The sequence below is a fragment of the Lampetra fluviatilis genome, chromosome 10 (genome assembly GCF_964198595.1).
Source record: "Lampetra fluviatilis chromosome 10, kcLamFluv1.1, whole genome shotgun sequence".
In the NCBI taxonomy this organism is placed as follows: domain Eukaryota; kingdom Metazoa; phylum Chordata; class Hyperoartia; order Petromyzontiformes; family Petromyzontidae; genus Lampetra; species Lampetra fluviatilis.
The window spans coordinates 10985816-10998561 of record NC_136284.1 but is presented as its reverse complement, the minus strand read 5'-3'; the positions used below and the strand labels follow the sequence as shown (position 1 = coordinate 10998561).

The following is a 12746-nucleotide window of genomic DNA, read 5'->3' as shown; positions in this document are numbered from 1 at the left end:
TGGGCCCCTGGCTCTAATGCACATTAACGTTATTGATAGTGAAGAAGTAAGAAGCATTCAATACAACAGTACACCAACAGTGTTACTGTAATGAAGTCTATTAGAGGCACTAATACAATTCTTAGTAAACTCTGTGATAGGAAAAGAGAAAAGCCATGGTATTGTCACGGGAAGATCTGCTCACGTGATGTATGGATTTTATATATTATACATTTACAATTCACCATATTGACATGATGTAGAGTGTATTGCATTGAACTGTGCCATTTAAAATATCATGCCATTGAATACATAAAACAGTACATAACATCAGCAGCTTACAGAACATCTTGAACTTTAGTGTGCACACGTGAAAATGACGACATACTTAGAAACTTCAAAACACATTTGCAGCAGTTGACATCCAACTCCATTTTGTTAATAAAATTATAGATGATTCTACTTCTTTCAATTAGCCAGTATGCATATATCTTGGACAGCAGAAAATCTAATCTTTGCCTCAACAATAAAGCAGACACGTGACCAATTTCAAAAAGTCAACCAATGCTGTGGACACAACTTAAAGGGCGGTGATGGTGTACAGGGACTCCTCCACTAACAAATATTCGACTTATGAACTTTCAGAGATACGAACAAACCTGTCCGTATGTCCAGTTGCCTGTTCGGACCGAGAGTTGCAAGTTCAACCGCCGCGCAATAGATGGCGTTGGTGGCATCTACATCTGCAGAACATGAAGAACCGGTGGCTTCTACATCTACAGAAAATTCTAAAACTTTTAAAGCCATTCGCCGTGTTGAATGTACATGCCATACAATGTTTGAAATCGACAGGAGTAAAGTTGGACTTACGAACAAATCGACTTACAAACAAACCTCTGGAATCTAACTCATCTGAAAGTAGAGGAGTCTCTGTACTGTTATGTTGAGGCCCAGTCCACCAGCGATTGTTGCAGTCATTTGAGGTTCCACCACAAAGCTCTCTCTGGTCAAGGGTCTGGCAATATACACTTGTGACAAAGATAAAGAAAAAAAGTTCCCCCATAAAGCCTGAACAGACCGTAGGGGCAAGTGCTGTTAGCGAGCACCTATGAAGGCCAGTGCGGCACATGAGAGGGTGGGTGACCAACACCACACCAGTGGGGATTCTTTCACACCGCACCGGGTACTCATCTAAAGGCTGAGTCGACCTAGGGGAGGCCCATGTTGGTGGCCATGAGCAGGAATCCGACTCGGGTCGTCAGGTTCGTAGTGCAGCGCACTAACCGCTACACTACCGCTCCCCACACACTTGTGACAGGCACGGAGGCTCAGACACGTTTACTACACCTCAGGAATGTTCTGCTCTAAAGCAACATGTGTGCTTTACTTTGTTTTAGCGCACCGAGTAAATGCTTATCTTTACAGCGAGTGACACAACGTGCACGGTGCTAAAGAGTTACCGTACTGTATGGCCGGAGTCCCTGCAATCAGTTCTCCCTCACAGACCTTTGACGTTACAGAAAGAACTTGTGAGTATGTTCGAATGTGCAAAATAAACTAAACTTCGCAATAAAATGTATGCAGAACAAAGGCCACGTAATTTTTTTATTCCATAATATTTAGAGATTACGGCCTTCGGGGATTAATGCTCTGCAGCTTTAAGCGTGAATTATTAACAAAGCACTACTAACACAGCCCAGGCCGAACACCTGTTGTTCTGGCGTGCCCAATGCAACGCAGTGCACGCTACAAAAAGGGTCATCCTCTCTCTCCTCCGCTCATTTCCCCTCATTTCTCCCTCTTTCCCCTGGGGCTCAGCATTAAGTAAGCTCGCGGTACAGTGAGAGGGTTCTCAATGTCACATCTAAGATGCTTAGAAAATGTGCAGCGCAATTGGTGGCACTGCATGGCGGCTTAGTGGCTGGCGTGTTTTGTGGGTTAATAGAACAAGGGGGGTGGTGGTGGTGAATAGCAGAGAAGAAGCATATAGCTGCTGAATGGAAGAAAACAAAATCCAGATATTCAATCTTAAATGTGCCTGCAATCCACTCGATAATGTTTTTTTGGTTTACAGATAATCAATCAGCATTCTAAGTGCATTGGCAAGTGAATAAATCCATATTATTATTAAGCAGACTTAATGAATATGAATACAATTACTACTGTACAGTGACACATCATGCACATCATTTAGAGAGTACAGAAAGCATGATGTGTAGCAGCATGCCATATACATGAGCTTTTAAAATGCTTACGAGCGACCTCTCGAGCAAGGAGATGTTTTTGTTTGCTAGAAATTCAAGTATAATTTGAGAGAACGTTTGGTCAAAATAACGTTTGAATATTGTCTAGTAATAACAGCACTTTTCTTTTACAAGTGAGAGAGAGAAAAAAAAACTGCTTGTCGTTTCAAATCAAAAGCAATTTGGCTGCATTATCAAATAATAATAAGTATTACACCAGTGCACAAAAACCCAACTGCTGTTTAAAAGTGGCTAATCCACAGCGAATGGTATGTGCACAAGGGTAGCAATGTGGAGGGTTTTCATCCGAAAAAATGCTGAGCATGTTTGGAAACCTCAGTTATGCAAACATTTTATGGTCACACTAAACATGCTAGCTTGGAGTTACTGCGTGAAACATTACATGTCTTAAAACTAATCATTGCTGAAGATGCATTCGGCAACATAACAACATTGCCGGATAATTCGGCCGGTGTGCCGTACGCAAGTCATGCTGGACTCAAGAATTATCCCAATGAAAAAGTCCGTTGCAAAGACGCCACACGTGATCTTGATCAATTGCAATTCTGCTGAGAAATGCCTTCATAGAACGAGCGAACGTGTCATTATAGTACCCAGAATTAAACCTCACCGGATATCACTGAACTCAGTTGCCTAACAACAATAGCTGAAAAGTGAACTCCGACTGAGGATGTGGGTTCATTTCTGAGTCAATGTTTGACAATAGCTGTTTATTTACAGGAAGTGCATTGTTATTCAATTGCTTTGACCTGCCCTCTTTGAAGGACTTAAAAATTGAATCAAGGGGAGACTGACTTCTCTCCCTCCAAGTGACTCCGCCGCGTCTGTTTGGGCAAATGAAAACAGCGTAAATGTTCTGATTCAAGAAACGACCGTTTGTGTTTATAACCAATGGTATAACCTTTAAAGTACCCGCGTGCCAATTTTATCGCACGCATGTCTTTTCCGACTAACGCATCACTAACACATTTTACATTTAAAATATTAAAATCAGCAGTCCAATCCACTTGTATGAGAAAAGAATAATCCTATCCTATATTTATTAGACTCTGAATTCTGCCTGCGTCAGCTAAAACCACAGCCATGTTGAAATGGCTCTTGCGCCTTCAAGTTTATTAACTAAAACCTCATGCAGCTTTCCCCACGACACCCTTAAAACCCATCTCTACAAATGCTTAAGAAACCCAACAAGACGATGCTGTGTGGCAAATATATATTTAAATAATGGCGACCGTAAGCAGGGGCATTCAAGCTGTCAATCCAGTGGGAAGTTCAACCCTCTCTGCACGAGGTCATTTCAGGTAAACCAATTAAACGTCCCCCGCTGTAGGGCCATTAGAGAATGCCCTACAGTTTATACAGATCTGGTTGCAATTGTAACAGCTCCAGAGCAATGCTTCGCTGTTATAGAACAGGAAATCTGGTTCGGTTTTTGCATCTTTGCTTGGCTTACTTTTCGAGGGACACCCTTAAACTAGGCTAAATGTTCAGAGTATTGTTACACGTGTGTACGGTGTGTTGAAGCTCTCCTCGCACCGTATGGAGCCAACACGTGCTAGTTTAAGGTGCGGGGAAGGACTACAAACTAGTTGGAGTTGGTGTATGAATATGAGCAGTTGGGTTAAGGCCGCTCACTCATATTTAACGACCATATGCATGGCAATACATCTGGATATTTTTAGAGTTTTCGGCTAAATTTTTTCAATAGGAAAGCCATGAAAACCCACAAAGGGTAACTGTTTGTTCGACACAGATTTCAACTGTAAAAAGGATGAGGAGATCGAGTTTTATGTAAATCACAAGTTCATGTTTTTAGCACAAAAGCACCGCACATAAACAGAACCATTAGTGAGTCAACCAACACTTGTTTTAAATAAACAGTCATTATAAACACTGTCAAATGAAGAAGGAAAAACACAGAAGGCAATATTTAAGAATGAAAAATGACGCGATGCACAATATATTGCACTCGCATTTTCTCATATTGTAATTAATATCACATTTTGCATGTGTAGCACAAATGTGACAATGCACATTACATGCGGATGAAGATTTTCACAGTATTTTGGCACAGCTCCTGAGAAAATGCACGTTACAAACACCTTGCCATGCATATTCCATGCACACTAAACTATATTCCATGCACACTAAACTAAAACTATTAAAACTCTTTCAACTTTACCAGGCAAGGCCCACTGAGCTATGTCGTTCTTTTTCAGAAGCAGCCTGGCTACAGATGATAGTGGCATATCATGTAGAAATGTATAGCAGCCAAATGACTCCAAATACGCAAACAGCAACTCGAGATATGCAGATCTGTGTGGCCCTGGTCTCCTTATTTCCCTTTGAAATGAAAATAAAAGTACACATGGGTGGCAATACAAGTGATCTGCACTGTAGCACATTTTTGCTGAGTTAAGGGTAATTAAAGATGTGTACAGTAACAGAATCGGAATCTTCATTTATCCTGGGGAAATCTGATGAGATGTGAAGCTCTTTTCTTCACAGATGTCCGGTAGGGGCAGGTCAGAAAGTTACCAACATCAGACGATATAAAAAAAACCGATAGGAGTGCAAAGTATTGGAAAGGTAAGCAAATCACTACAAATAAATAAAATTGGTACGGTATCTAAGTTCAAATTGCATAAGTGCACACATTCCCAAAGCTTGGGCAAGAGCATAGCAGGTAAAACCATCAAGTAAAGGCAGACTACAGTCCTGAGAGCAGGAGTATTCACTAACATGGGCTAGGATTGGTAAGACAAAACAAATTTTTTGCAGGAGGAAGAAACGAGGCTATTTTTCTGACTGCAGTACCAGCTCTACCTACTTTGTCACCAAAAGTCAGCTCAGTGATGTTCCATTTACAAAGTTCGCATATGCAGCACACCATTATAACCTCACACACATGAGTCTTTTTTAACCAACAGTTTGACGTAGAACAAGTGTGTGGTGTGTGTGTACAAAATGTAGGTGTAAACATGTGAGCATAATACAATATCAAATGCAACATAATTCCACAATTCTGAATTATTGTCTGTTTTTCCATTCTTTGGGTATGAAATGCAAGTGTGGATGCATAACCTCAACATGATTTTAATATTTGGCTTGATAAATATAAACACTCGGACGAGTGGTAAATTCCAACGTGACGTAATTCTACGTGTGCCCTTCGGGGTTGTTCTTGCCCACAGTGCATTTGTCATTAATTGCATATTTTGTTATTTCATTAAAATGTGTTCAAGGGAACAAGTTCTTGTATGATTTATGTTACTGCTGTCTCTGAACTCAGTTGAATCTTAGTGAGAGACAACAATGTATCTCTCTTAACATTGGAAGCCTAACGTGAAGAAGCTATGCGAACTTTGGAAAATTACTTTTTTTGTTGTTCAAGTTAATTATTACATCGAATATGGGAAAGCCCCTTGCAACCCGTCAGGGTTCGTTAAACATCTCACAACAAGGTGTGCTGGGCATGCACAGGTAAATTAAAAGTGCCGCATGGTTTTTAAGAGCAAAAAGGCAATTTACACAAGTCAACGTTTCAGCATTAGGTTTTACATTGTTAAAAAGTGGTTTGTGAAACTATTGCACCGGTCTCGCTATGCAACTGTATATGCAACTGGTAGGTGGAACTTTAGAAATTTGGAGACGGTGGCATGTGAAGTCACTGGAACCTTCAAACTCGCTGTAATATTTTGGCAAGTGACTGGTTGGAATGCCGACAAGCAAGTATAAGAAAAAAAAAGTTTAAGTAGTTACGCCGGTCTTGTGTCCATGTATTTAAGCTACAAACACAAAACACAAAGGGTAAACTAATACAATGGCCAGCACGAATGTGATCCCCGCTATGTGGCAGCAAAAAACCAGACCACTTCCAAATCAAACATCGGTAATATTTGCCAGACAAATTGTACCAGGCAAGGGAAGAAACTCTGTAATATGCAACTTTATCAAACACAAACACTTTGTAATAATTTCCTGTAACGTCTTGATTACAGGGAGACCATACACTATCACGGTCATCTGAAACCTTGGTTGCTAGGCAAAGCAGCCAAACAAGGCTCTCCCGGTTCGTGCAAGTTACTTACAAATACCGCATAATTCAACGAAAGTACAATCGCACTCGATGCAATCTACACTGCGTGCGGGCCATTTTAAAACTTACCCATCTTTAAGAGCTTCCAAGCTCCCACTCTTGCAATCCCAGGTATGTCACGTGTGCGTCATTGAATATGCACTCAGCCTCCCACCTAGAAAGAAAAAGGAAATAAAAACGTCAGCATGCTAGAACTTTACCAGTGCAACTAACCTAAAGATGGTCCATGTGTTTAACACCAAACAAAAAAACCTGCGCATATGTCATTTTTTTCCCAACTTAACATTCAAATTATGTCTCACAACACTGACCTTTATCCAAACAGAATACAGCATCTGTTTTTCAGAATATCCACTTAATCATAAGCAGGCCTACTGTAACTTGCCAGCACAATTTCCATGGTGAGCTTTCAACAAAGCTTTCTCACCACCAGGGACCAAGCGGAGAAGGGTACGCGTCAGAAGCAGCTGCTGCTGCTGCCTTAGTGGTGATGCCCAGGCCCTGCAAAGGCCGTGTGTATCACTGTCAAAACTACGCTGCATGGATTCTAAAAGGGTCGCTCCTCACCAAGTTTACAAAACTCTTCATAGACCGACGCAGACTAAACCAGGGGGCGGCAACCAAAATAACGAGGCGGCATTTTCTCAAATTCGCTGTAAAAAAATGTAAGATTTCAAGAGCCGCAATGCAATGTGAATACGAGACGGTGCACCTAATTTTTAAAAAAGTAACGCCACGAAGCAGTCTTTAAAGAACTGCGTGCTGCTCCGAAGCCACAGGTTGCCGACACCTGGACTAAACCGATTTTCTAAATTGGCCCACAAAATCTCACATATACAAAACTCATAAACTTAACACGAATCAACATAGCCCTTGAACTTGCTGTTAAATTTCAGCGAGTTGTATCCAGAATATTAAAATCAATTAGGGATTAAGTTAAAAGTTATATCTTTGCCTGATATTGTGATTAGATTACATTGCTATAGTCGTGCACGTCACGTTACCAACCCATCGCCTGTCCTACCAAGGTACGAGCCATTTGGAAAGAATTCACTGACAAGACAAAACGACAAACTGAAATAGATGTTCATCGCTACATAAGTTAATTCATTCCCATTTTTCTTGTGATGTTCAGTCACCAGTACAATATTCTATTGATGAACCATTTATTGTTGAGAGCCATCTTAACTGCAGGTAATACTGTAGCACAATTCTATTGCAGCACACAAATACAAAGTCCTTCACCTTAAAGGATGCAATAAACCAAGAGGCAACCGCCACCCATATTTTACAATTCTGGATGCATGTTTCCCCCCTCCTTGTAAATGCAGTTAACTTCTTTCTTTAATGCACCAGTTTTACCCACATCTTACAAATCCATCCTTCGAGGATGCAGTTTAGGGATACCAACTTAAACTAACACCGATTTTACAAAGAACGTACAGTACTTATTAACGGCCCTGCAAAAAAAAATCAAAACTCACCACAACCTGCGAACATAACTGAGCTGGTTGCTATAAAAACAAAGCACTCGATGCTGTCTTTAAATAAATATTGAGTCAGGTGAAAATTCGAGCAGAGATTAATGTTTTTATCCATTGCTATGTCCCCTGATAAGCCAATGCGATGCAGACAGAAACAATGACAATCTGTGGAAAAGCTAGCCACCAACATCTGCAAAGGTAAACTTGTGATACAACTATTAGAAATCAGTCCACAAAAGTAGATTGTGGTGTTAAAATGTTCAGTTGGTGTCAAGACCTGCAAGGTCATATACAATTTCAAAGCCTTCCACACCAGCTATAAACTGGCCCCAAGCCTAACATCACTGCAAAGGTCTCAGATGTCCAGCATCTGCAAGGCAAGTCATTTTGCACATGCTGTTTTCTATCAGTTGACAACTGAAATAGTCGTGTTTTTCTTATATCAGTTGCACTTAAATCAAATAAACGCGACGCGTAAAGTATTATTATTGCTTGAAGACTTAAAAAAAACACACACCAGAGACCAAAACTGAACGTGACAAATGGCTCTGGTGAAAACTGAAATGGTGTGAGATTAACAGGGAACCACTTTCATATCACGTGACAAAGCACGTCTGAAGTGCGATCACGTTTCACAGACGCACAACCGGCAGTGGGACGGACCATCCCATACACACAATGTGCCAGTCTCATCCTCCTGCAAGCTTAATATCATCCCGCATTCAGTTGCAGTAATAGTCCCAAAGACGAACGAACACTGTGCAGTGCATGTAACATTGCAATGTTACTGTCATTTCTTGCAGTGGCCCTGAACCAAGTGGTTGTAATTCGATGTTCCTATGCTGGAGGCAGGTGTATCAATGGGGCAATTACGTTGACTGTAGTTGCTTCCCCACCAGCTCTGGCTGTTTACTGACCATGACCGGATGACGATCGGGGTAAAGTTGACCATGGTCGCAATTTAAACACCTTTCCTCACAAATGATAGCTCTGCGGGTTAGACTATTGTACCGTATATAACTTGTATGAAATGCGTATCGCCAGCTTTAAACGCACATATAACAACCGTATTAATCGATGTCAATTGAATTGTTGCATCCCAATAGGCAGAGGACAGCGGCGGAACACATGACTCGAATCAACTGCACAATTGACTAATTTTAATCCAGTGCAACATTGAAACTCTAAACTGCAAATTAAACCACAAATAGACTCGACCTTAAAACATTCAATCGTTGATGTAATTAGTTGTGATATTGCATCTACCATACTCCACGGCATGCAAAAATCACCAGGAATCTATCCAGTCTCGGAAGCTGAGCCTCATTGGATGGGCGATCACTATGCATTAAACAGGCGTCAATAGGCTGCTCAGACTACGTTGGTCAGCAAAGGCAATTAATCCGCTGTCAACGGCGTCTATGCTCCCAGTCTTCACCAAGCGTGTTTAAATGTGATCAGATAACCCACAGCAAGCCGGGAGGCTCCCATCCAACAGTGAGTGGGATTCACAAGCGCTAAAATGTGATTCTAAATCAAGTTCACGACACATTTGTGCTGCCGAGAAACATAAATCGCGTGCGCCTAACTGGGCCCCTTAGCAGCGGACTGCAACATTGAAGTGTTGCCTAAAGTTCGGAGAATCAATATGAATATTAAACAATCCACGTGTTTGCAAAGTTAAGCTCGACACCAAAGTGCTTCAATGCGGCAAATGGCTTGGAACACGGTACTATACGAATGGCAGCAATGTGAATGATGGTAAAGCAGTACAGGTTGACCAACATTTAAGATATCAATCAACGAATCAATGGATGTACAATTCACTTTTTTTGCTCAAGTGCTAATTATTGGAGTAAAATTATTCGTGAAAATAAATTGCAGATAAAAGGAAATATACAGTACTTCCTTAAACAATATACTGTACTCCACTCAAGATCATACCATCAAATGTATAAGTTAATGTATTAACGACACATTGCACTGGGATGCCATTTAGGACTAGATTAAATTATCAACACTATTCGAACAAAACATCCTTCTTATCGATTAAATGTCCAAGTTGCATTCATATTAAAACTATTTGCAAACGTGTTGTCTGGTCGTGAATGAGATAACGTGGCATTGTATAGAGGCCGTATACTTTTGCAAGCCGCTTAATCGCCTGCAATAAGTCCAGCCCTATATAAACCTAATGGGTTATAACTTGTGTCATTGATGGGGGGGGGGGTTGACCATACCTCACCAGTCTGGCCAGTTCGCATCGGTGAAGTGGAGGGGGCCCAGAAATATCACTCGCCCACTGATGCCAACCGTGGCCGGAAACTTCACTTAAAAAGAAGCCAACAGGGTTCAAAGTGCGACCATTGCAACATCACGGCTCCCGCCGCCAACCTTTCGGACCGGGAAAAACACGACGAATTCGATGAAAGCATCCACAATGTGTGGCTCCGAAACGTCGGCGTTAGAAACCTCCTTCACTCACCGTGTTGGGGGCGAACATCCCAGATGCTTCCTTCTCTTCTTCGGGCGGACTCGGTTGCATGAACGGGATGAAGGAGTGCGGGGGTGGCTGCACGAACCCCCCCAAAATGTAAGGCCAAAGCCGACGCCAAATAAATAGCCTCGATACGCTTCTATGACAATCGAAAATTAACACGGAAAACAAAAAAAATGAGAAAATAATTGGCGCACAAGCGACTCCCACCCACCGCAAAACCTCCCCTCTCACCACTTTTAAAACATGCAAACGAGCAGACTGCACGGCTAAAGTTTGTAGAGGGATGTGTGTGGGGGGAGAGAGAGGAATAAAAAAAACCCAACAACGAGATGCGAGCGACTTGAAATCGTCAAAACTTTTAAGCCGCCAGCGACCGTCGTCGCACTCGGCCGCGCGCGCGCCTAGGCCCGAGCCAGGCTCGCGAACCCAACTCGCAAAGTCGAACTGCCGACAATTAAACACAGAAGCAACAAAAAAAAAACAACAAAACAACAACACCAAAACAACAACGATGGATTTCAGTCGGCGGCAAGGGGCGGCCCACGCACGCCCGCCCGCGACGAGAGACCGCGAGAGAGTTTCTACGGCGGCCGCCTTGACGATGTTTGTTTCCGCGATTGAGAAAGCAACCAGAGGCCGAGCTTCCCTCAGCACCAACAACAACAACCAACAACAACAACCATCAACAACCACAACCACCACCAAAGTCTTTCGGAACGGGGCGGCAAAACTCGGAAGTTGCGCGCATCGCGCCCACCATCGATTCTCGTCGCGGATTACGCGGCGGCGGCGGTGGCCGATAATCGAACACCCGAGGCACGTCGATGTCCCGATGGGGTTGCGATTGGTTGTTTTGTGCACGCAAACAACAACAACAAACAACAACAAACAAACAAGAGACGCGCGCGGACCTTGACGTGAAACGTCTCCGCTTGGGCCGCCGCCGTCGTCCTTCGAATCGACGCGCGTCCTGATCGACTCAGAAATCGATACTCGATTCCCACTTCTACTGTGAATCGAATCGATTGCTGAAGGAACCCCCCCCCACCCCTCAATCCCCCCCCACCTCCCCCCATGTAATGTTGTTCCTTGCATGCTAGCCAGTTTGAATTTTCTAATGCGGATTGACCCGGAGGCGCGAGGCCCCCCCCCCCACCACCTCGGCGGTGATTGGCCGGTGCGAGCGCGCGACCCTCGCAGCGGCCAATCGCGCGCGTCGTAACCCGCGCGGGCGCCGCTTACACGCTCTGGGATATTGGAAAAGAATGGGGGAGCGCCCCACCCCCTTCGTCCCCCCCCCTCCGCCCCCTCGAGGCGTGCGGCTGTGACGTCACTCGTTCCTGGCACGGCCGCGTGCAAAGGGGCATCGTGGAAGTTGAACGGGGCCACATTCCAACCTCGTTGAATTCCCATCCCACGGTGGCCAGGAGATTAGCTGAATAATTGGCTGTGTGGTGGCGGCGGCGGGTTTAACGACACATTGATATATTTACGGAGTACTGTATGGGTGATATTGGTCGCGAAAGCCTGATACGTGTTCAACTAGCCAGGAGATGTTAACTACCTCGCCTCCTGTACAGGAGGTCGTGGGTTCGTGGCCGACCCTGTTGACGTCCTGCGGTTTATTTGTAGTTTTCATGTCTCATTATCATCACGGTGGTTAGGAGATGTTAACTACCTCGCTTGGTATACAGGAGGTCGCGAGTTCGATCCCGACCCTGTTGACGTCCTGCGGTATGTTTGGAGTTTGCATGTCTCGTCAGTAAATTAAATTAATTCAATGTTGTTGGCACGTTAATATTGAACTATCGATACACAGGTAATGATCAAAGTTACAAATAACATTTGCAAATGCGGCTGTATCCAGCACTTAATCCTCACCACGCTAGATAGTGCGAGTTGGTGAAGGCGGGGGTGCATAAATGTGAGAGCAGATGAGTACAGTACAACAAATAATTTTCATACTTTAATCATAAATGTGCAGCCCTAGTTGCCATTACTTGCTCATACCCACTGCTGGTATTTGGGTCTAAATCACGATGTCCAAGACGCATAGGAAGTGCTGAGGGTACCCACACTTTACCCCACCATACGCTTTCTGCGATGTACTCATGTATAAATACTGCACTGGACTGGCGGACAGAGGCGAGGTGGATTGAATAAACTTTCCCATTGTTTGAACTGCCGCGCCAGGAGAGCGAATCGTCCAGTGTGTTATCCATTACACCATGTTAAGCGTGTACATGTTGAAACTAGCATTGGTCATACAGACATTAAAACGTGCACAATGCTACGCGTGTGCTTTGTTGCCTTTTCAAATATTTAACATACATTGTATGTAGGTGTGTTAAATTTATTTCGCACCGTACGTAGCCAATCGTGCTAATCGAATTGCATCGTATTCAGATTGTTGGGTACCC

General features: G+C 43.3%; 1 protein-coding gene across 2 annotated transcripts in view; it reads right to left on the bottom strand.

The window, feature by feature from the left end:
* LOC144934575 (mitogen-activated protein kinase kinase kinase 2-like) overlaps positions 1-11315 on the bottom strand; it is a 37154-nt gene extending 25839 nt beyond the window's left edge. Inside the window, exons 1-2 of one of the 2 annotated variants that reach the window (XM_078860525.1) lie at positions 11238-11315; positions 6412-6496 (exon numbers count right to left, since the gene is read on the bottom strand). In XM_078860525.1, the coding sequence (XP_078716651.1) occupies positions 6412-6415 (4 nt within the window). In that variant the 5' untranslated portion in view covers positions 6416-6496; positions 11238-11315. Of the gene's footprint in view, positions 1-6411; positions 6497-10311; positions 11032-11237 lie in introns of those variants that run through there. The other variant, XM_078860526.1, reaches the window with a different exon arrangement.
* Positions 11316-12746: the final 1431 nt, after the last annotated feature.